The sequence below is a fragment of the Rhinatrema bivittatum genome, chromosome 2 (assembly GCF_901001135.1).
Source record: "Rhinatrema bivittatum chromosome 2, aRhiBiv1.1, whole genome shotgun sequence".
NCBI classification, from domain to species: Eukaryota; Metazoa; Chordata; class Amphibia; order Gymnophiona; family Rhinatrematidae; genus Rhinatrema; species Rhinatrema bivittatum.
In genome coordinates, this window is record NC_042616.1 from 242,740,220 (window position 1) to 242,763,302 (window position 23,083).

At 46.8% G+C, this 23,083-nt stretch overlaps 1 protein-coding gene across 3 annotated transcripts in view; it reads left to right on the plus strand.

The window, feature by feature from the left end:
• Positions 1 to 23,083, plus strand: part of CPNE4 (copine 4) — a 988,906-nt gene that overhangs the window by 809,071 nt on the left and 156,752 nt on the right. For all 3 annotated transcript variants that reach the window (XM_029589334.1, XM_029589333.1, XM_029589332.1), the window contains exon 9: positions 10,956 to 11,054. In XM_029589334.1, the coding sequence (XP_029445194.1) occupies positions 10,956 to 11,054 (99 nt within the window). The remainder of the gene's footprint in view (positions 1 to 10,955; positions 11,055 to 23,083) is intronic.

A 23,083-nucleotide genomic window follows, 5' to 3' on the forward strand; every position in this document is an offset into this window, starting at 1 on the left:
GTCTACCTTGCAGCCGCGGCCCCCAGATGTGAAAAGCCACCACGATCGGAAATAATTCCAAAAATGTAACATTCTTTGTGACCCCGGCCTCCACCCATTCCACCGGCCAACGGGCTGCGCACCAAGCTCCCTGCAGGTAAGCTCCAAACCCAAAGGCACCCGCCGCGTCCGTAAATAAGTCCAGGTCGCGATTGGACAACGGGTCAGCCTGCCAAATAGCGATTCCGTTAAACGCAACCAGGAACTGCTCCCAGACACGCAAATCCTCCCTCATAGGACCCGTCACACGCACCCAATGATGGCGCTTTTGCACGCCCGCCATAGCCCGAATAAAGCGGCGCAAAAACGCCCTACCCATGGGAATCACGCGACACGCAAAATTTAAACTCCCCACCAAAGACTGTAAGTCAAACAGTGTCAGCTTGGACCGCTGAAGCGCCTTCGCCACCAAGTCCCGCAACCGGACAACCTTCTCGGGAGGCAATCTCGATTCCCTAGCAACCGAATCCACTTCGATCCCCAGAAAGATCAACTTTGTGCACGGACCTTCAGTCTTACCAGCCGCCAACGGAATCCCAAAGTCCTGGGCAACCTCCTGAAAACAGTGCACCAAAGACAGACAGTCGTCGGACCCAGCCGCACCCACAAACAAAAAATCGTCCAAATAATGGACCAGGTTGGGGGACCCCGACTGCCGCCCCACCACCCAATGCAAGAAAGTGCTAAACGCCTCAAAATAAGCACACGCAATGGAGCAACCCATCGGCATGCACTTATCAAAATAAAACCCCTGCCGAAACCGAAAACCCAGTAAATGGAAATCCTCCGGGTGAACCGGCAACAACCGAAAAGCCGATTCGATGTCAGTTTTCGCCAACAAAGCACCCGGCCCGCAACGTAAGATTACCCGCACCGCCGAATCAAAAGAGGCATACCTCACCGAACACATGTCCTTCGGAATGGCGTCGTTCACGGACTTGCCCTCGGGGAAGGACAAGTTATGAATCAACCGATACTTACCCCGCTCCCTCTTCGGGATCACTGATAAGGGGGAAAGCACAAAGTCCGAAAACGGAGGCGAAGGAAAAGGACCCGCAATGCGGCCCAGATCAATTTCCGCCCGCAACTTAGCCTCCGCCACCGAAACCAAACGACGAACCGAGGGACAGTCCAACCCCCCACCCTCCGGAACCAACTTTCCCCCCACCCGTGGCAGGGAACCCTTGACGAAATGGCCGGTTGAGCACCGCCCCCGACGACGAGCCCAGCCCCAAAGTTCCGGCAGCAGTTTTGGACGCCATTTGGGTTAGCCACAAACCCACGTCCTAGGTACCCCAAGACATGAATTTGTTCTCCTCCATGCGGTCTCGAAATCGCTCATCGTAGTTAAGCCACGACCACCCGTCGTAGGTCTTAACCGCCGCCAATATCGCGTCCGCATATGACAACAAGGGGCCATACTGCGTGGGATCCTGCCGACCAATCACGCTCGCAAAACGCAAGAACGCGCGGGTCCAGTTGTGACTATTTCTAGCCACCTTCACCTGCGTCCCCGGGAAACGCTCACTCTTCCCCCGCTTTTTCTTACCTTTCCGCTTCCCGCGGCGCCCTTCCAATAACTGAAAGATATCAATAAATTTTCGCCTACGGATCTTTCGTCGCACCGTCCGCGGCACTTCCTCCCAGAGCTCCGTAAGGGCAACCAGCGCCGGGGTCCCCCGCTCGGCCGCCCCTACCTTGGAAGCGCCCGCCTCCGAAGCCCGGGGGCCAGATGACACAGAGGAGGATGAGGACGAGGAAGAAGAAGACGACGAAGAGGACCCCGATGAGCTATCCCGCCTCTTACGTCTTTTAGACTTAGATTTCTTTACGACAGCCGGGCTAACCCAGCTCCCCCCCCCCCCCCCCCCACTGCCAACCGGGAAGAGGCCAGTCGCCTGCCCCGGTCCGGTCCCTCCTGCTCCCCATCCGTCAGAGCCACCGCTGCGTCCCCGCTCCCCGGGACCTCCCCCCCCCTAGGGAAAATGACCAACTCACCCTGCGCTGGTGCACCGGCACCCGCAACTCCTGGCAGGCCGGACCGTTCCAGCCGCGTCCTCCGGTCCGCAGACCCCTCCTCATTCCGCCACTCCTCCATCCTAGAAGGACCCGGCACCTCGTCTCGCGCTTCCGCCGCGATCCCCTGCGGAGAAACAGCAGCAGGCGCAGGAGAAGGAAACAAACCCAAAGCAAACCGCCCCCGGCCCCTGTCACCCCCTGCACCCGCCACCGGCCCCACATCTCGACCCTCGTCACAAGGCCCTACGCCCGCCCGGCCCTCAACACCCAGCGCCTGCCCAGGACCCGAGCCCTGAGCCCTACCCCTGGCTGCCAGAGGAGGCTCCTCCGACTGTCCCCATGAGAAACATTGTGCCCTCGGAACCGAGAGCGGAATCCCCCCACTCCCTGGAGCCTCCCTGTCAAACTCCCGACCGCGCCCAGCTGCCAGAATCTCCCGAGCCACCGCGTGCCTCTCCCTCCGCCACCCCGAAGGGGATTGCGGCGGGTCCTCGGACCATTCCCACCACTGACCCCCTTCCAGCATGCTCCTCGGCCTACCAGCTCCCCACGCTGGACGCTCACTAGCGCCCCCCACCGGCGGGCTGTAGGGAAACGACTCCCCCTGCCGATCCCCGGGAAGAGCAAACTCCGGGTCGACTGACCCATGAAGCCCCACCCCTGGGAAAACGGACCCAGCGACCGCCCCTCTCCTAGAAACAGTCACCCCACGCGGCCCCCCCCCCGGCCGACCCGCAGCCCCGGCACCTGGATCCGAGGCCCCTCCCCGCAGCCCTCCCGGGGCTCACCAGCTGAACCTCTCCCTCGCCCCCTCCCCCCTCCGCGCGCCCTCGAGCGCGAACGCGACCCACGTGAGGGCCTACCCCTAGGCCCGCCGCGCAACGGCCCTACCGAGGCGGCCACCTCAAAAAACACCGGGCTCGCGGCCCGCCCCTCTTCGTCAGCCCTCCCAGCCACCACAAGCCGCCCCCCATCAGCCCTGCCTGCCGGCTGCACGCCACTCACCGGATCACACCGCCCCCAGCCAGCCCCGCGGTCCAGAAAGGCCTCCACCGCCTCGTCCTCCGACTCCGCAGGAATCCATGCAGCCTCCTCCGAATCCAGGTCCGGCAGATCCATTCCGGCGCCGCCGACGTCCAGCCTCCGTCACCGCTGCCGACACGCCCGCACCCGCGCGCACGCCCGCCCTATCAGCTGCGCACCGAACGGGAGGACAAAGGCAGGAAAAAACTTTTCCTTCCCTTTTTTTTTTTTTAAATTAGTATCGCCACCGAAGCGCCGCACCGTTCCTCTCACCCCGCGAACGCACAAACCGCCCGCGCCAACCCAAAACGGCGCCTTCCTCTCACACCCCAAACAACGGCCGTCTACGCTCCCGGAGCGGCACGCCGAGAATGCCGGCTGTGAGCCTCCGCTCCGGGATAGCCTGAGGGACCGCCCACTGCTGCTGGCCAGCCAATCCTGACCAGCCAGCACAGCAGGAGCCCTCGGCTCGCGACCCCCTCCCCCCCGGCTCCCCGTGCTCTCCTAACCTAACCTCCCCGTGACCTCCGGACCCCTGACTCACCTCGCGCCCCCCCCGGGGGGCGGTCCCGCCCCCCCTACGGACCTGGCCAGCTCCCGGAGTGAGCCTGGGCCCGTATTATACTGGTCCGCCGGTCAGGGAGACCGTCGGACCTCTCATTCTCTCATTAATATCTCAGCAATGCTAAAATTCATATTAATATAAAAAAATAGGTAAACGACCATTTCTAAACTTATAAACAACAAAAGGCACTTTTTGTGAAGAAATACATGAATAATCCAGAAGTGAAAATTCTTTACTTTTTCATTCATGTTTCTCAAAACAAATTTTAACACAGTTAATAAGAGTTTAAAACTGAATCATAAGCACAAAGCACACAGAGAACAAAACAAACCTCAGGAACACTACCAGAAAACATGGAATGGATTTAAAACATTTGCAAAGCAGAAGCACGTACGGCGAAAATAACAAATAGACAGCACCCAAGATAAAAAAAAGACTACCAGTAAATTTTCCAGTTTTGAGAAAGAACTTGAAAAATACCTTTGTTTACATAGAATGTCTCTTCTCTCTCTTTGCAAGTTCATGAATAGTCTAAACAATTCTGAAGGCATCTTATAGTTCAATGTTTAATATAGAACTGGATATTTATTTATTAACAGGTAATATAAATTCTTTTTCGTGCAAGGGAAGACGAAAATTAATCATAGAAAAAACGTATTAAGGATTGTCTTTTTTAAATCAATTATTTCACGCTGTAGAATTAACATCATTACAGTAGCTCTAAAATTTCTTAACATACACAAGCTATCGCTGCTACAATTCTAAACACTACAACAGTAAAGTAATTTGCAACAAGCCCGTTTATTTTAATAAGACAAAAGCAGAGTGAAAGATTAAGGGCAAATTTTAAAAGCCTTATGCACTGCAAAACCGGGAGATATGTGCGTGACTCGGCTGTGTGTGGGCAGCACAGATTTTAAAAGGCCCGCGTCCACGCGCATATCTCTCAGTATGTGGATAAAAAAGTTTGACAAAAAAAAGGGGGTGGGATGTGGGCATGGTCTGGACAGGGCATGAGCGTGATATGAAACCACCCATGAAGTCACTTACGTGCTCTAGCACACACCGGGATCTCTCATCCATATAACTCGCTTCTGCTACGGACAGCATGTAGGAAGTGAAATTAAAAAAAAAGGGTAGTCAGCAGGGTTTTAGGGGTCTGGACTAGTAGGGTAAAAGGGAGGCAAGTTGGGGGGTTTAGGAAGTCCGCTCCTTTACTGGGGCGAACTGGGAGGGAACCTAGAAATAGGCCTATTGCGTCGCCACGCATTCCTACCAAAATTTCCTCCTTACGTGTTAGCCGATTTTACATGTGCACATAAATGCGTGCATGTTATAAAATTGGTGCGTCCATGTGCGCGCGTGCTGGCAAACGCACACACGTTTGCACCCGCATGTGGCTCTTAAATTCTACCTTTTAGTTTACAGAGCAGCTGCATAGAATTGTTAAAATAAGCAAAGCCTTAACAACTAACAAACCTCACCTATTTAAAAACAGTTTTCTTCTTCTTCATGGTACATTGCACACTCAATTATCAATACAAATTTTCATTAACACATACAGCACACACTACAAGCATGATTCCATATTTGTAACTGTCACTTTCACATAGACAACAGTTAATAGTATCGCAATTTCTGTTTCTACAGTAGAAGTCTCTGAAGTCTCTAAAGATATGTGTTATTACAATTTAGGATAAATAGATCAAAATATTTTAATTTACACTCCAATCCATAGTTTGTTTATTGGCACAACATCTTCCTAATTGGTTCAAATAATAATTCTTATCACATATAATGGGATGAAATTCTTGTAAATCATGTGATTTTTAAGTTTTGCTTATAAGTAAGTAGGAGACTCTGCCCCTTAGACTATATTCTAACACTGTAACAGATAAAGGAAAACACAACAGAAGTTCCATCAGTACATACGGAGAGCAAGGCTTCCTTGAGACAGAATCTAAAGAAGGATTTCAAATGGCTTCATTATTAAGAGATACAAACTACAGCATTACTTAGGATAAAAAAAAATCTTCTAATAAAAATAGCTATTCTGTTTCATTTATCAAAAAGCATGGGTATAGTAAGCAATTTTCTCTACTCTTAGCTTAAAGCATTAAATGAGTTAACCATATCAGTAGATTATGAGAAATCCCTGGCAGTTTCTAACATCTGAATTCATATAGCTGAGCTGCAAGAAACAGCACAGAATGGCTCGAAAGCGGAGGAGGAGGAGGTGGATGATAGTTATTAAAAAGATACTCTCTTTTCCAATGTCCTCCTGTGACAATAATTACAGGGACCAGGAGCCATCTCTTTTCTCAAAGGACGTCCTCTTAATCTTCTTCCCCTAGTGCCCTGGGTATTTTCAACCTGACCAATTTCTAAAGTCAGGAAGGCTCAGGATCCTTAAAACTCAAAAGTCTTTGTTTTTGAGTAATTTAACTGAGTATGTGTAGACTTTTCTACCCTATCTTTGAATTCAGCTTTAGTTAATTTCTGCTTTCTCTGATCTGCTTCTTGCAATCCATTATCTTATACTGTTAATTTTTCACCTAAAGCTTCATTTTCTAAGGCCTGGATTTATCAATATGCACTAAATATCACATGCGATAGGAAAAGGGGTGTGTTTTATGGTAATAGGCAGTTTATCGCAAAGTTCGCTATCTTATCACTTCGCATAGGTATTAGCGCAAACTGCAATAACTCTCAACCTAGCTTGATGGACTCTCTACCTGGGTAACATCAAGCTAGGTTGAGAGAACATTGCAGAAATCTCATCTTTGGGTGAATTTCCTCATTCCGAAGGTCAACAAATCTTCACAAGAGAGCATTGTTCTGTTCATATGTCTCACTTAGAATGTCAAAGTGGCCCCTAACCCCTACACTAATACCTATACCTTACCTCAAGTGACTACATAGGCCTCATATATTGGTATAAATACTGGAGATGTGAATCATTTTTTGTGTTCGTGTCATTCTTCGTTTTTCATTCACCGCGGGAAATGTCATTTTTTTGCAGTTCAGGTCTTTTTTTTCGTGAAAATCGTTTTTTAAGTTAGCACGCGCTAACTCCCTGTTAGCGCACACTAACTCCCATTAGTGCGAAAAAACAGGAAAATTCGTTGAAATTTTCCAGTTCGGCAAAAACAAATGCATATCTCTAATAAATACCTACCTAGTATGTGTTACGATCCCCCCTGTTGCTGCGCTACAGGAGGTATCTCACCTTTCCTCTGGAGGCCACTCCGAAGCCAGGGCCTCGCCTGCGTACTATCCAGGATTTGCTCCAGGGCCTGGGAGGCCTAGCTGTTCTTGAGGCCTGCCTGTGGCTTGCTTGTGTTTGCTTGGACTTCCTGGTTGTGGCCACATCCTTCTCCCTAGGGACTGGCCCGCGGTTCTCCACCTCAGTTATAGGGCCAGCGAGGGGCGGTCCAGGTGAACTCCTCCCAGGGAGTCGCCTGCATGCAGCAGTATAAAAGGACTTTCACTTCAGTTCCTGTTGGCCTTTGGATTGGGTTCTACAGTTGTCTGTGTTTGCTGACCGATCCAGGTCCTCCGTGGTCTCGCTTGTCTTGACGGCTCCCTGTCCAGTGTCTCTGCCTGTTGCCTTGATGTTCGTTGCGGATTTTCCTGATGTTTGTTCCTGATCCAGTTCCTGCTCCAGTGCCTGATCCTGTTCCTGATGTTCCTACCTGCTTTAGGCTGCCAGGAGTGCAGCAACCTGCTTTAGGCTGCCAGGAGTGCAGCAATCTGCCTTAGACTGCCAGGAGTGCAGTAACCCACCGCTTCCTCTTCCCTGTGCACGTCCCGCTCCTGCGGCTGTAGGACAGGGTGACCAGTCCAGCCGTGCTGGCTGTGTAGGGTGCCCTGAGAGACAGTGCCAATGTCTTCCTTCCTAGCCCTCGTCTATGATGCCTTGCTTCAGCCCTCGTCTATGATGCCTTGCTTCAGCCCTCGTGTATGATGTCTTCAGTGTTCTAAGGACTCTGTCTGCCCTCATCCTCTGTCCGGCCTGCTGCCCTATGCCGTTACCCAGCGGCAGGTCCGAAAGGGCTTGGAACAGTCGGAGGACCGTTCATCAATCAACATTGCGTTGTTGGTTGCCATGGGTGTGCAGGTCCGGCTGAGGGTCAGACTCTGTTCCTCATTCCTGCTTCAGTACCTGCCTGGCTCTCCATGCTTGCATCGGCTCACCTCCCACAGTGTGGCTTGGGGCTCCTCCCAGAGTCTTGCCGTGGCCCAAGGGCTTACTCTACCTGTTCTAGAGGCGACCGCGCTCCTTGCACTCGTAACAGTATGAGGGCATTATGGCTAGTCTCTCTCTCTCTCTCTCTCTCCAAGTGGTTGTAGAAAGGCCCTGATAGCTAGGCTGGATCTCCAGGAACTAAAAACAGCATTTGCAAAAAATAGCACAATAAAGCCCTATCGCACAGCTTTACGCAAATGAAAAAAGTGTAGTTAAAGCCGTGCGATATGGCTTCGCAAATGATGAAGCCAGCCCACTTGGCCACAAATCCCACCCCAAACTCTTCCCCTTTTTCTAATTTGCATCACATTATGCGTTATGGCGTTTTCGCATGTGTTAAAGGTGTTTTTGCATGCATTGAAGGCATTTTTTTCATGCGAAAACTCAATGCATGCGAAAATGCCATATAGCGCTTTGATAAATGACTCCCTAAGTTATCTAATTCCTCGCTGAAGTCTTCAGTCTATTCTAGGTCATTTAATAGGAGATGCATCTGTAATCAGGTGGTGGAAGGGGCTGAGGAGTGCTTCCTTCCATGTTCAAAAATAAAAAATCACACTAGTGTCTTTTTAATTTCACATACTCTTTTTTCCTTTTTTTTCTTTTCAATTTTTCTTATTCTTGCTTTTTTTGTCTTTGTTTTCTAATTCTTGCTTTTTTTCCTTTTTAACATTTTCTAGTTCTTGGTTTTGTTTTTTGGGGTTTTTTTGTCTTTGTTATTTATAGATTGTTTTTTTCTTTTATTCCTTTTATTACTTATATGTTGGAACTGGACTCTAACCACTTCCATCCATGAAATTCAAAAATAAGAAGACTTCAACCCCAATTCAAAACAAAAACTTAACCAAACACTTACCTAATAATGGACTTCAACCAGTCTATAATCAAAATCAAATCTTCAACCAGTAACTGGACTCTAGCTGGAAAGATAAAATTATAGTGCACCAATTCAAGTCAAATTATGAGCTCAAATCAGGTCACAAGAAACAAATGAACTAAAGTATAAACCTCACAAAATCCACACTAAAAAACAATACTTATTCAGAACTTACTAAAAGAAATGACTCCAACCTAAATGAAATAAAATAAAATAAAATAAAATAAAATAAAATAAATAAATAAAATAAAATAAAAAGCACACATGAGACACAGGCCATACAATAAATAAGACATACAAATAATAAATTTCCTATGTTACCTCCCTTTTTACCCAAAGGTACCTTACCTATATTTTCAAAAGAAAAATTAGCATTTGCAGACTTCAGCTTGTGTACTAATAGGTGAATTTTAAAAGCCCGCTGTGCATCAAAACCAGGAAATTCACGAACAAGTCAGGCTGGCACACACTGAGCAGATTTTAAAAGCCAGCCCATTATGCGCTACTTGTCACTACATGCGCAAAAGAAAAGTTCCAAAAAAGGGGCGGGGCATGGTCTGGGTGGAGCATGGGCATTCCTGGATTTCACATTGAAATTCGTACATAAATACTTACATGCACAGGCACGCAAGGGGGTCCCCTGCTGCTTAACTTTACTTCTCCTATCAATGATGTGCAAGTTATAACGATAAAGATAAACAGACACATCAGCGGGGTTATAAGGGTCGGGGCGAACAGGAGAGAAGGGGGGCTATTATACTAGGGGGGTTTGGAAGTCCTATCCCTAGAAGTAGCATTTGCTCGCACAGGTACTCATCCATTTAAAATTCGTGCACAGATGCACGCGGTCAGGCTATTTTATAACATCCACGCATATATGTGTGAATGTTATAAATGGCCGCATACCCGGGCATGGGCCGAAGAATGCACCCGCGTGCTTGTCTAAAAGTTACCATCCCTGAGTCCATATGCTTTGCATCAGCTATTTGTGCAGGTGACTGTGTGGAGAATAAAAACAGCATGCGAACACTTGCTCACTTGTATAAATGCTATTTTATTCCCTGATCTAAACACACCCACAGGACACCTTGCTTTAGCATGGCTAAGCATTCGAAGAAGGCAATTTATCAGTTAAGCCATTTTACCAAGTTAAATATCTATTTAACTGGGTAAATGCCTTTGAAAATTGCCCTCCAAAGTGTTTTCCCTTCCTTCTGATAAAATGTAAAATGTGAATTTTAAAAGTCTGGCGTGTGTCAAAACCGGGAAATACACGTACAAGTCAGGCCGGCATGCGCCAGGCGGATTATAAAAGCCACCTGGATATGTGTGTGCTTGCCGCTACAGACACAAATAAAAAGTTTAAAAAAAAAGGAAGCAGGGCGTGGGCATGGCCTGGGCAAGGCTTGGGCGTTCCTGGATTTTAACTTGAAATTAGCGTGTAAATTCGTATGCGCACTGATGCACACCTGGTCCCTGCCACATAACTTTACTTCTGCTATGAATGACGTGCAAGTTGTAAAATAAAGACAAATAGTCAGATCTGTGGAGTGTTAAGGGTCAGGACTAACAGGGAGAAGGAAGGCTATTAAATTAGGGAGGTTTGAAAGTCCTCTTCCTTACCTGGATGAACTGGGAACCAACTGGGAAAACTGGTAATGGTGTCGGCACGTGTGCTTTTTAAAAAATTCTCCCATTTATGTGGTAGAAGGGGCATTTGCTCGCATAGGCGTGCATCCACTTAAAATTGCGCGCATATGTGCACGTGGTCAGGCTATTTTATATCACGCACACATACACGTGCGTAAGTTATAAACTGGCTGCGTCCTCGGGCACAGGCCGATGAATGCGCACACCTATTTAAAAGTTACCTTCTAACTGTAGCAGAGTGCAAGATGTTATACAGAAACTTTTCTGTTGAGCTGAGTTCAGTTTATTCCTGTAATGAAGATCGACATTTATTTTATTTCCCCAAAAGTATTTTTGCACTGCAGTCCCTATAGATAATTGGGAGTTCATATTTCACATAAGTCATATCATTTTAATTTTGTGTTATCAACTTGTTCCTTCGCTCTATGGATATTCCCCTCCCAGGGCAGCATTTCAGTAAATAAACATTGTCCGTGTCTGTTCTTTGTTCCAGTGTTTTACTGTGGTGGTTCTCTTGTTTGTTTTCCCCCCAGTGCATAGTATGGGACTGGGACTCGAATGGCAAACACGATTTCATTGGAGAATTCAGCTCAACCTTCAAGGAGATGCGAGGAGCAATGGATGGAAGACAGGTACTGTGGCACAAAGAGCCTTCTTTCTATCAACAGTTATACACCAGAGGAAGCCTTTCTTTCAAGGGGAAAGTGGATATTGCTCGCAAATAATAGCAGACTGGGGAATGGTAGCATCTGACTACTCACAAACGCTTATTTTTGTAAACATTGCTTCTTTGGATAGCTATTATTTATTTATTTCCACCTTCAATCAATTCTTTACTATTAAAACTTGCCTGAGAGTCATTTTGTAGGGCTCCGGAGAGTGGAAAAACCCCTTTAGGTTCCAAATCCATCCTCCTTCAGATTCCAGCGACCTCTTTATTCTTTTGTTTGCCATTTTTCCAGCCTTCCTTTTTTTGAATGCACACAGACGCATTTTATAAATTACTCTAACCTGAAGTAGCGAAAATATGCTAAACAGGGAATATCTCTCTCTCTCTCTCTCTTTTATATAGTAGGTTGTCTTCTGTTTATTTCCTAGTTTAGGCATCGTGAGAATCATTAACAATTATCACTAATAACACTATATCCTTTTTCATAATCATTAATTTATATATAAAGACATTTCTTCTTTAAAGACACTGACCTCGTTCAGACTGCCTTGTCAGCAAGCCTGAGATCAGAAGCCTGTCCATTACTTTGAGTGATATCCAGTGCCCTCCTGTATTGTCAGTCATGTTCTAATGTCCTTTGGGGCAGATGATCTAATCTGAACTATTTCAAACTGCAGAGCAGAAGGTAGGAAGAAAACATTCTGATTAACATTTCTGGCAAGGACCAGGAATGTATCTAACATTAAGGAGGGTAATTATACATAGTATTAAAGTGAAATTAAAATCAGGGCCCTCAGCAGGAAAATCAGAAGGTATTTATTTTTTTAGCCATCTTATATTTCACAGTTTCCATATGGTTCAACATGGATAACAGTTTACACATATAATTAAAAACAATATAAAACATAAAATATATAAAAACAAACAATAAATACATATATGTTCTGCATTCAGTTCTAGAACATCATCTTTAATTTTTATTATGCATGCATGTGTATAACCAAATATTAATGCATAAGTACCAGCTAGATTCTCCAAAATATCACCTTGGGTTTTTCTGGGCACTATTGCTTCCTCTTTACAAGGCCCAACATTCCCAATTTCACATTAACTATATCCATCTATAATGACTAAGGGCTTGATTAATCCCCTAATCGTTTTTGGCTTGGGAAGAAGGTAAACGATGAATATACTGTTTTCAGTAAATGGATGGAAAAGTAAAACAGATGTTGATCACAGACTGAAAGATTATTTTTCAGGGTGTGAAGGAGAAGGCAGGGGTACCAAAGATGTTCTATTAATGCCCTTCATTCCATCCATGGACTTGCTCACAGCCATCTATTCACTTACATATAATCATGCTTTTCATTTGTCTCTAGCAGCCTTTAGAGCTGAATGTATTTACTCCTGCTTCAGGCTTGAATATCTCCAGGTCAGAGCTCTGTTGTGGCCACACATTATAGTCAATGGGAGCAATTATGATAGTTTTGAGACAAAGCCCATTTTATCCTCTCCTCCCCCCCCCCCCCCCCCCCCCCCCCAAGGCATTTAGATAACCAGACACCGAGGGATGGTGGCAAGACAATAGAAGAAATAAGACTGATCATATCCTCAATGACTGTAAGGGAAAAGAGTATGAGAGTGCAGGCTCACTCAGCAGGTGGAGAGAGAGAGACAGGTGCCCGATACCATGCTTGAGAGGCTCCTCAGGGATTATCTGAGCAGCGAAGGCACCCCAGCATGTGTGCTGCTGAAACATTGATCACACACGGACCGATACAGAAAACTTCGCGGGAGAGCCAGCGAGCGCCCGCTCTCCTGATGCATGCCCAGGCCACTCTCCTGAGCGCTCGATTCAGGAAGCCCAGGTATGCAAATTAGGGCCCGCGGTAAAAAGGAGGCTGTCAGCGGGTTTGACAGCCAACGCTTAATTTTACTGGCATCAGTTGTCAAACCCGCTGACAGCCACGGGTTTGGAAAACGGATGCTGGCAAAATTGAGCGTCCGTTTTTCAGCCCGCGGGCAGATTTTTTTTTTTTTTTATCTTTGGGCCCTCCGACTTAATATCATAGCGACTTAATATCATAGGCGTGGGCCCGTGCCTCTCTCCTCCTTTTCAAGGGCCAGCCAGGTGTGGCCCTCTGCTGAGCCCTCCCTGGGCATTGTCCTCTTCAGCCCTACAAAAGGCTCAGCGTCCATTCCAGCTTTGCCTTCGCAAGGAGTTGGTCACTCCTGGGATCCTGCTGTCCTTCGCGCCAGGAGTCGTCCTTGTTCCAGCACTTCTTCAAGGTCCTGCTTTTCCTGTTCTTTGTTGGAGCTCCTCGTCATGTCTTGATGTCCACGTTTCAGTCCAGATTTCTACCTGATGTTCTTGATCCAGCCCTGAGGTCTATCTTTTGATCCTAATCCATGTTCCAGTCCAGATGTTTGTTCCTGATGCCCCTGACCCAGCTCTGATGTTGCTTCTCCTGATCCTGTAGTTCGTGATCCTGTCCTGTCGTCCTGAACCCCTGGTTCCTCGTTCCTGAGTCTTCTGTAAGCTTGGTACCCCGTAGCAAGCCATGTTGTGGTCCTCGACCAGCCCCACGGGCGGGCTGAGTAGGGCGCTTCATGATGCAAGCCTTGTACCTTGTTCATGAGTCTTCTGAAAGCCAAGTACCTTGTTCCTGAGTCTTCTGTAAGCTTGGTACCCCACGGCAAGCCATGTTGTGGTCCGCAACCAGCCCCGCTGGTGGGCTGAGTAGGGCGCTTCATGATGCAAGCCTTGTACCTTGTTCCTGAGTCTTCTGAAAGCCTAGTACCTCACTCCCGAGTCTTCTTAAAGCCTTGTACCTCGCTCCTGAGTCTTCTGAAAGCCAAGTACCCCGTTCCTTCCTGCGCTGGTCCTGCTCCCGTGGTTGTAGGACAGGGTGGTCCGTGACCAGACCAGTAGTACTGGCTGAGTAGGGCGCCCTGAGGGATCGCGCCACTGTCCGTATACCCGAGTCTTGTCTGGGCATCCAAGTACCTCGCTCCTGAGTCTTGTCTGAGTCTCCATGTTCCGGTCTTCGCTGCCCTGGCCTCCATCCGGCCTGCCGCTTCTTGCCGTACCCTGCAGCAGGTCTGAAAGGGCTTGGAATGGTCAGAGGACTGTTCATAAAACCACCATTGCGTTGTTAGTCTTCCGAAGCGTGCAGGTCCGGAGGAGGGTCAGTATCTCCAGTCTTCAGTCCAGCCTCACTCCTGTTCAACCCATGCTCGGGCATGCCTCGCCTACCGCGGCACCTTTTCGGAGTTCCTCTGGGGTCGAGCCGTGGCCCAAGAACACATCTCCTGGTAAGCGGCCAGTTCTCCTAGCACTCCCCAACACAGTGCCACGTGAAAATGAAGGAATGTTGCCTTACCCTACAGATGTTGACAGAGGGTATAAAGGAAAGCATGTGTGATTTCTGAAGGTCTTGTTCCCATCCCGTTCATGTAATGTGGAGATGTTATGGCAATAAGGACAAAGTGGAAAGTGGCAATAGACTTTCCATATGGTAAATGACTTTTAGTAAGATATGTGACCATTTTATAAATAATGTAGAACAGGAGTGTTAAGTTGATTTTTACTATTTATTTATGAATCACCATATAATCATTTGCTTATTCCCTTGTAATGTTTTGGTTTCTCCCATTGTTTTCTTGGGAGTAGGGATTCATATTTGTTTTACAGTTGAACAAAATGAGTCAGCGTGCTAACTGAAATGTGGGTGAGAATTTTTAGCTCTTTGCCCTCAGCTCACACTGATCTAAAAATCCATATAAAAGGAGTTTTTTCTGCTTCTCTGAGACATACAGGGCCTCTTGATTGCCATTTTGAAATATGAGATGTGATCATGTGTATTCCCCAAATTCAGTGAATGACCTTTGGCAGTACATTTTTCCACATCCTGAAGATGGGTGAATGCACCACTAAATGTTTGTTACCAGTTATATAGTAGTGTTGTAGGTATGCATAGTATTGCACAACATAAATCATAAGATTTCAAGATACCTGTTGTGAAGATTTAACATAATGGTGAGCACAGTAGGGACTTTAAAGTATCAAAACAGACAGACAGATAGACAATGAACTCCTGGCAAGGGGTATTCAGGTCAGCTATCATGTAATAAGTGCTACCGGGTGTATGTCCTAAAGAGCTGTAACATTTTGAGAAAAAGTGCACACTTAGGTTTATTGATCTTGCTTCATTCAGAATCGAACTAGACTGGGCACATGCCAAGGCAACAGACTCTAAAAAAAGAAAAAACCTCAGAGACTGGCAGTTGAACTGAATAGTTAGAAGTAGAATAAAAGTAAAATATTCCAAGTTGTAGATTTCAGGGAAGAAACTTGAGAGAGTAAGAAGGGGTTAAATTGACCTTTTAATAAAGGTGAATTAAGCAAATAGCCATTAGCAAGAGTCTGACAGCACAGAAAAAGGAAGATCTCTGCAGTCTGTTTGTGCACTTGGTTATGTATGTGTTTGTGGTCTGCGTGGCTGTCATTATCAATCCAACTATTCAGACGGAGCTGATCTATAGAACTGTGATGAAAACAGCAGCCAGTCGGAGTCTGAGGTTTGCTGCTTTCAGAAGAAGGAGCTCAGCAGTTTGCTTGTTGTGCGCTTGTGTTGCTTTGTATTTGTGGTTATGTAAATGTCACATCTAATCTGTAACAGGAAAGTTAAAAGTCATAATCTGTACAGAGGCTCCAGTAAAAGGAGCTGTCAATGTGTGGTGTTTGTGTCTTTCTATTCTATTTTTTTTTTTTTTTAATTTTGTTCAGTTTTGTCTGTGATCTACAGTCCATGACAACAGCTGATTCCATTTCTGTATCCTTAAGAAAATAACCCTTTTTTAAAGTGTTGCTTATTGTTGGTAATGGAATTATTAATCGCATGTTATTATTCATGGAATATTGTAACTAATTTAATATATGGCTGAATTAATGAAATAAGGTTTTAGGTTTACTTAATATATCAAGTTAAGGTCTTTTTATTGCTTTGCCATTCTTAGCAGTTAGAGAGCAGCAAGTCTCCACTAGATGTACCTAGCTCAGGTTTTGGGTAGGGAGTGAGGAGGGAGCATACCATTCCTAGCCAGCACCTCCTTCAAGTATGCGGAGAACAGTATCTCCCACATGCTTAACTGTAGGAGTGTATATAGTACAGTGTGGTACTTTGAGTTAGGTTTCAAAGAAGGAGGCATATAGGTTTTGGAGTTGCCCCAGTCTCCAAATTTAGGCCCACCATCTGATACTTGGGAGAACGGAAGAGGCACATCTCTAATCAATCGGTCTGGAAGAGTTTGTCTTGTTGTTGAGTGAGCAAGTCTGGGAGAGAGTTTGTTTTTCTGGAGTGTGGGACCAAGCGGTGATCCCCCAGGCCTGGAGACATAAATTCAGTCTAACTCCAGCTTTTCTTAAAACACTATATCTTTATTCAGCATCATAAACAAACAACAGTAGACTGTCCTTCCCTCCAGAACAGTGTACTCAATTACTCACAGTTTAGTACTGCTTCCCTGAGTACTCATGTTACGCCCGGTCACAGACAGCTGCGACCACTGTTGCTCACCTCTTGCCTCACTGCACTGACTTAATTGGGAAGACTTGCGGCCTCCGCCAGCTATTGCCGGCCTGCCCGCCCCTGTTCCTAGGCCTCCCTGGATGGCGTGGATGCTGCCGACCGCCATCTTGCCCTTGGAGCTCCTTAGGCGTGCATGCGAGCTTCCAGGCCAGTCTTATGCACGTCATGGCGGGAACCTTAGGGGCATTCCCCCCGGATGATGTCATTCTCCATGGACTCTTAAGCCGGCTGGCCCTGTCTGCCTATGACTTGGCAACGAGTTCCCTCATTGCTGAATCCGCTTCGCTCACCACGGACCTTCCATTCCAGCTCCTGCTTCCTCGGCGTGAAATGTCCTGGGTACCCGCTCCTCGGGAGCCCTTTCCTCATCTCTGGCTATCCACTCCTTAGAGGGCCTTTCGCCTAGGACGGCTGCCTGCCACGCTCCCTGGGGCTTCCTCTGGAACCATCACTACTTCCACTGTGAGTACTTCGCTTGCGGACCATTACCTTATTCTCTCTACTGAGGAACCCTCATCGGTGTACCCCACTCTGAGGACCATTACCGTATCATCTTTATTGAGGAACCTTCATTGGTGTACCCCGCTCCGTGGACCACTACCGTATCATCTCTACTGAGAAACCCTCATCAGTGTATCGCACTCTGCGGACCATTGCCATATCATCTCTACTGTGCACCCTCACCGGTGTACCTCACTCTGTGGACCATTGCCGTATCATCTCTACAGAGGAATCCTCCCTGTGGCACCTCTGTGTCTTGTGACTTTCTTCTACACACTCCGCTCGGTGGGCAGTGTCTCTCTCTCTCTCTCTGCTCTCTCTTCAGTACCTGCTGTCCTGCACACCCAGCAGCTGGGACCTCACCTCCCAATGGTGAGGCTTATGGGGCTCATCCCCATGGGCAGTACCATCTCTCACCTCGGCCCAGGGACCCATGAACCCACAAATCCTAACAGATTGCCAAGTCCTTGGACCCGGCACAGGTCTCGGCGCTCCAGGCCATCCCTGGCCTGGCCCAGCGAATTACAGAACAGCAAAAGATTCTGGAGACTTTGGCTAGCACCATAAATCAATTGAATAATCGGCTGGACTCTGCCTCGATGCTTGCCAAGCCTAACCCACTTCACATGTGTCACCATTCCGGCCTACAGTGCCCTTGCCGGCACCTCCTCATTTTGCAGGTGACCTCTTGTTGTGTAGGGACTTTTTGAACCAGTGCAACATGCACTTTTCTTTACAACCTGCATATTTCCCTGATGTAATTTCCAAGACAACATTCAGCCTGTCCCTCCTGGATGGGAAAGCATTACCCCTTTGGGAGCAAATGGATCCAATCCTCCACGACCTGCCGGGTTTCCTCGCCCTATTTCGCTCTGTATTTGACGACACAGGTTGAAAGGCCATCTCCAGGTCTACGCTCCTGCATCTGCAATAAGGTTCCAGATCTCTGACCAATTATGTCATCGAGATTAGGACTCTCTCGTCTGAATTACACTGGGACCTGGGATGCTTGTGTGCTATATTCCTCGAAGGTTTGAGCCCGCGTATCAAGGACGAATTAGCAGCACGAGAACCCGCTGAGGTGTTGGATTCTCTTATATACCTCGCCGGTCGCATTGACCGCCGTCTTTGTGAGCGTTCGCACGAGGCCAGAGGATCCAAGAGGATGGCATTCACCCAACCTCTTCCACTCAGACTGCTACTACACACAGCACCGAGGAAGAGAAACCGATGCAAATGGGTCATAGCCATCTATCCTCCCAGGAAAAGCATCATCGTCAAAGATCTGGCCTTTGTATGTATTGTGGTCAAACGGGTCATGCGGTACCCTCCTGTCCACTCTGTCCGGGAAACTCCCAGTCCTAGGTTCTGCCGGAGGACTTCTCCTAGACCTGACTTCACCCTCTCTTCCGTTAACTCTGCCTGTCTCAATTAACAATGACGCTCTGGAATTCACACCCTGGCCTTGGTGGACTCCGGGGCCGGTGGAAATTTTATCCTAAGACAACTCGTGTAACACCTTCGAATTCCCACCATCTGTACACCAACGCCATTACTGCTCTCCTCCATTCATGGCGAACCGTTACCAGGTAAAGTTACTTTCTCCACGGTCCCCATCTGACTCCACACTGGATCTCTGCACCTGGAGACCATCTCCTTTCTGGTACTGGACAAGGCTATACACCCTGTGGTCCTCGGACTCCCATGATTAAAACTTCACATTTCGCAATTCAATATGAGCACTCTACAATTGTCCCAATGGGGCAACTCCTGCCATAAAAAGTGCTTGGAGGTCATCTCTCCAATACCTTGCCTAGATACTACGATGTCCCTTCCGGGTCTCCCGCCACAGTACTCCTCCTTTGCGGATGTGTTTTCAAAGAAAGCTGTGGACACCCTACCTCCTCACCATTCATTTGATTGCGCTATAAATGTATTGCCTAATACTGAGCCTCCCCAAGGAAGTGTCTACCCACTTTCACTAACAGAGACAAAAGTCATGTCTGAATAAATATATACAAGAAAATTTGGCAAAAGGCTTCATTCAGCCTTCCACATCTCCCGCTGGAGCAGGATTCTTTTTTGTGGGGAAAAAGGATGGCTCCCTCCGGCCGTGCATAGATTACCGTGTCTTAAACGAGATTACCCAGAAGGACCGTTACCCTTTGCTATTAATCTCTGAACTTTTTGACAGGCTCCAGGGGGCCAAGATATTTACCAAATTGGACCTCAGGGGAGCTTATAATTTGGTCAGGATATGCCAGGGCGACGAATGGAAAACCGCATTTAACACCCACGATGGCCATTTTGAATACCTGGTAATGCCGTTTGGCCTCTGCAACGCGCCAGCGGTACTTCAGAATATGATGAACGAGATCTTCAGAGACATGCTCTACAATTGCATCATGGTCTACCTGGATGACATCCTGGTATTTTCACAAGACCTCCAGAGCCATCACCAGGACGTCGCCAACATCCTACAACGCTTAAGGGACAACCAGTTATACGCCAATCTGGAGAAATGTTCTTTTGACCAGGAGACAGTCCCTTTTCTCTGCTATGTGGTCTCGAGCCAGGGTTTCCAGATGGATCCACAGAAGACCAAGAGTATTCGTGATTGGCCTCTACCAACGGGCCTTAAGGCACTCCAAAGATTCCTTGGGTTTATGAACTACTACAGATCATTCATCCATCACTATTCAACACTGACCGCCCCACTCACAGCCATGACTCGTAAGGAAGCCAATCCCTCTCAGTAGGCACCCGAGGCCATAACCGCCTTCCAGGAGCTCAAGGAGGCGTTCCTATGTGAACCATGCTTGCGTCATCCCGACCCCCGATGACACTTCATCGTCGAAGTAGACGCTTCAGACATCAGTGTTGGAGCAGTATTCAACCAGCAATCAGCCAATCACACCTTGCACCCATGCTCTTTTTTCTCCCGACGATTCTTCCCAGTTGAGCTTAATTATGGAGTCAGGGACAAGGAATTACTGGTGATTAAACTGGCCTTCGAGGAGTGGCATCCCTGGCTCGAGGGAGCGCAGCACCAGGTCACGGTATATACTGACCACAAGAACCACGAATACCTGCACCATACTCAACGCCTGAATCACAGACAGGCCCACTGGTCTCTCTTTTTTACTCGGTTCAATTTCCTACTATGAAATCGGCCAGCTAATAAGAACGCTTGAGCCGATACACTCTACATAAGAACATAAGAACATAAGAAAATGCCATACTGGGTCAGACCAAGGGTCCATCAAGCCCAGCATCCTGTTTCCAACAGTGGCCAATCCAGGCCATAAGAACCTGGCAAGTACCCAAAAACTAAGTCTATTCCATGTAACCATTGCTAATGGCAGTGGCTATTCTCTAAGTGAACTTAATAGCAGGTAATGGACTTCTCCTCCAAGAACTTATCCAATCCTTTTTTAAACACAGCTATACTAACTGCACGAACCACATTCTCTGGCAACAAATTCCAGAGTTTAATTGTGCGTTGAGTAAAAAAGAACTTTCTCCGATTAGTTTTAAATGTGCCCCATGCTAACTTCATGGAGTGTCCCCTAGTCTTTCTATTATCCGAAAGAGTAAATAACCGATTCACATCTACCCGTTCTAGATCTCTCATGATTTTAAACACCTCTATCATATCCCCCCTCAGTCGTCTCTTCTCCAAGCTGAAAAGTCCTAACCTGTTTAGTCTTTCCTCATAGGGGAGTTGTTCCATTCCCCTTATCATTTTGGTAGCCCTTCTCTGTACCTTCTCCATCGCAATTATATCTTTTTTGAGATGCGGCGACCAGAATTGTACACAGTATTCAAGGTGCGGTCTCACCATGGAGCGATACAGAGGCATTATGACATTTTCCGTTTTATTCATCATTCCTTTTCTAATAATTCCCAACATTCTGTTTGCTTTTTTGACTGCCGCAGCACACTGAACCGACGATTTCAATGTGTTATCCACTATGACACCTAGATCTCTTTCTTGGGTTGTAGCACCTAATATGGAACCCAACATCGTGTAATTATAGCATGGGTTATTTTTCCCTATATGCATCACCTTGCACTTATCCACATTAAATTTCATCTGCCATTTGGATGCCCAATTTTCCAGTCTCACAAGGTCTTCCTGCAATTTATCACAATCTGCTTGTGATTTAACTACTCTGAGCAATTTTGTGTCATCTGCAAATTTGATTATCTCACTCGTCGTATTTCTTTCCAGATCATTTATAAATATATTGAACAGTAAGGGTCCCAATACAGATCCCTGAGGCACTCCACTGTCCACTCCCTTCCACTGAGAAAATTGCCCATTTAATCCTACTCTCTGTTTCCTGTCTTTTAGCCAGTTTGCAATCCATGAAAGGACATCGCCACCTATCCCATGACTTTTTACTTTTCCTAGAAGCCTCTCATGAGGAACTTTGTCAAACGCCTTCTGAAAATCCAAGTATACTATATCTACCGGTTCACCTTTATCCACATGTTTATTAACTCCTTCAAAAAAGTGAAGCAGATTTGTGAGGCAAGACTTGCCCTGGGTAAAGCCATGCTGACTTTGTTCCATTAAACCATGTCTTTCTATATGTTCTGTGATTTTGATGTTTAGAACACTTTCCACTATTTTTCCTGGCACTGAAGTCAGGCTAACCGGTCTGTAGTTTCCCGGATCTCCCCTGGAGCCCTTTTTAAATATTGGGGTTACATTTGCTATCCTCCAGTCTTCAGGTACAATAGATGATTTTAATGATAAGTTACAAATTTTTACTAATAGGTCTGAAATTTCATTTTTTAGTTCCTTCAGAACTCTGGGGTGTATACCATCCGGTCCAGGTGATTTACTACTCTTCAGTTTGTCAATCAGGCCTACCACATCTTCTAGGTTCACCGTGATTTGATTCAGTCCATCTGAATCATTACCCATGAAAACCTTCTCCATTACGGGTACCTCCCCAACATCCTCTTCAGTAAACACCGAAGCAAAGAAATCATTTAATCTTTCCGCGATGGCCTTATCTTCTCTAAGTGCCCCTTTAACCCCTCGATCATCTAACGGTCCAACTGACTCCCTCACAGGCTTTCTGCTTCGGATATATTTAAAAAAGTTTTTACTGTGAGTTTTTGCCTCTACAGCCAACTTCTTTTCAAATTCTCTCTTAGCCTTCTTATCAATGTCTTACATTTAACTTGCCAATGTTTATGCTTTATCCTATTTTCTTCTGTTGGATCCTTCTTCCAATTTTTGAATGAAGATCTTTTGGCTAAAATAGCTTCTTTCACCTCCCCTTTCTCTCTTGTTCTTTCACCACAGAAGATGTTCCGGATATTCCACAGCACATCATTGATCTAACTAAAGTTCTCCTCTCCACTACACTCACAGTGCCATCTGGGAAGACGGTGGTTCTCCGACCACTGCGAAGGAAAATCCTCTGGTGGGCGCATCATTCCTTGCTGGCAGGCCACACCGGACAAGCTAGAACTCTTTTCACTCTCCAGAGATTCTATTGGTGGCCAACCATGAAGAAAGACACTCAAGCATATGTGGAATCATGTTCCACTTGTGCTCATCAGAAGCCGCCGACGGGCCATCCTTGGGGTCTCTTACAACCTCTTCCTGCACCTAGTGAGCCGTGGACACACATGGCCACAGATTTCTTTGTGGACCTACCTCCTTCCAAATGCAACACCATTTGAGTTACAGTGCACCGATTTTCGAAGATGGCTCACTTTGTGGCATTACCTGGTCTTCCTTCAGCCCCGGAATTAGCAAAACTTTTCTTTCGCCACATGTTTCGCCTCCACAGCTCCCGAGACATATACTTTCGGATCGAGGTGTTCAATTCATGGCCAGATTTTGGAGGTCACTATGTAAAAAGTTTGATATTGC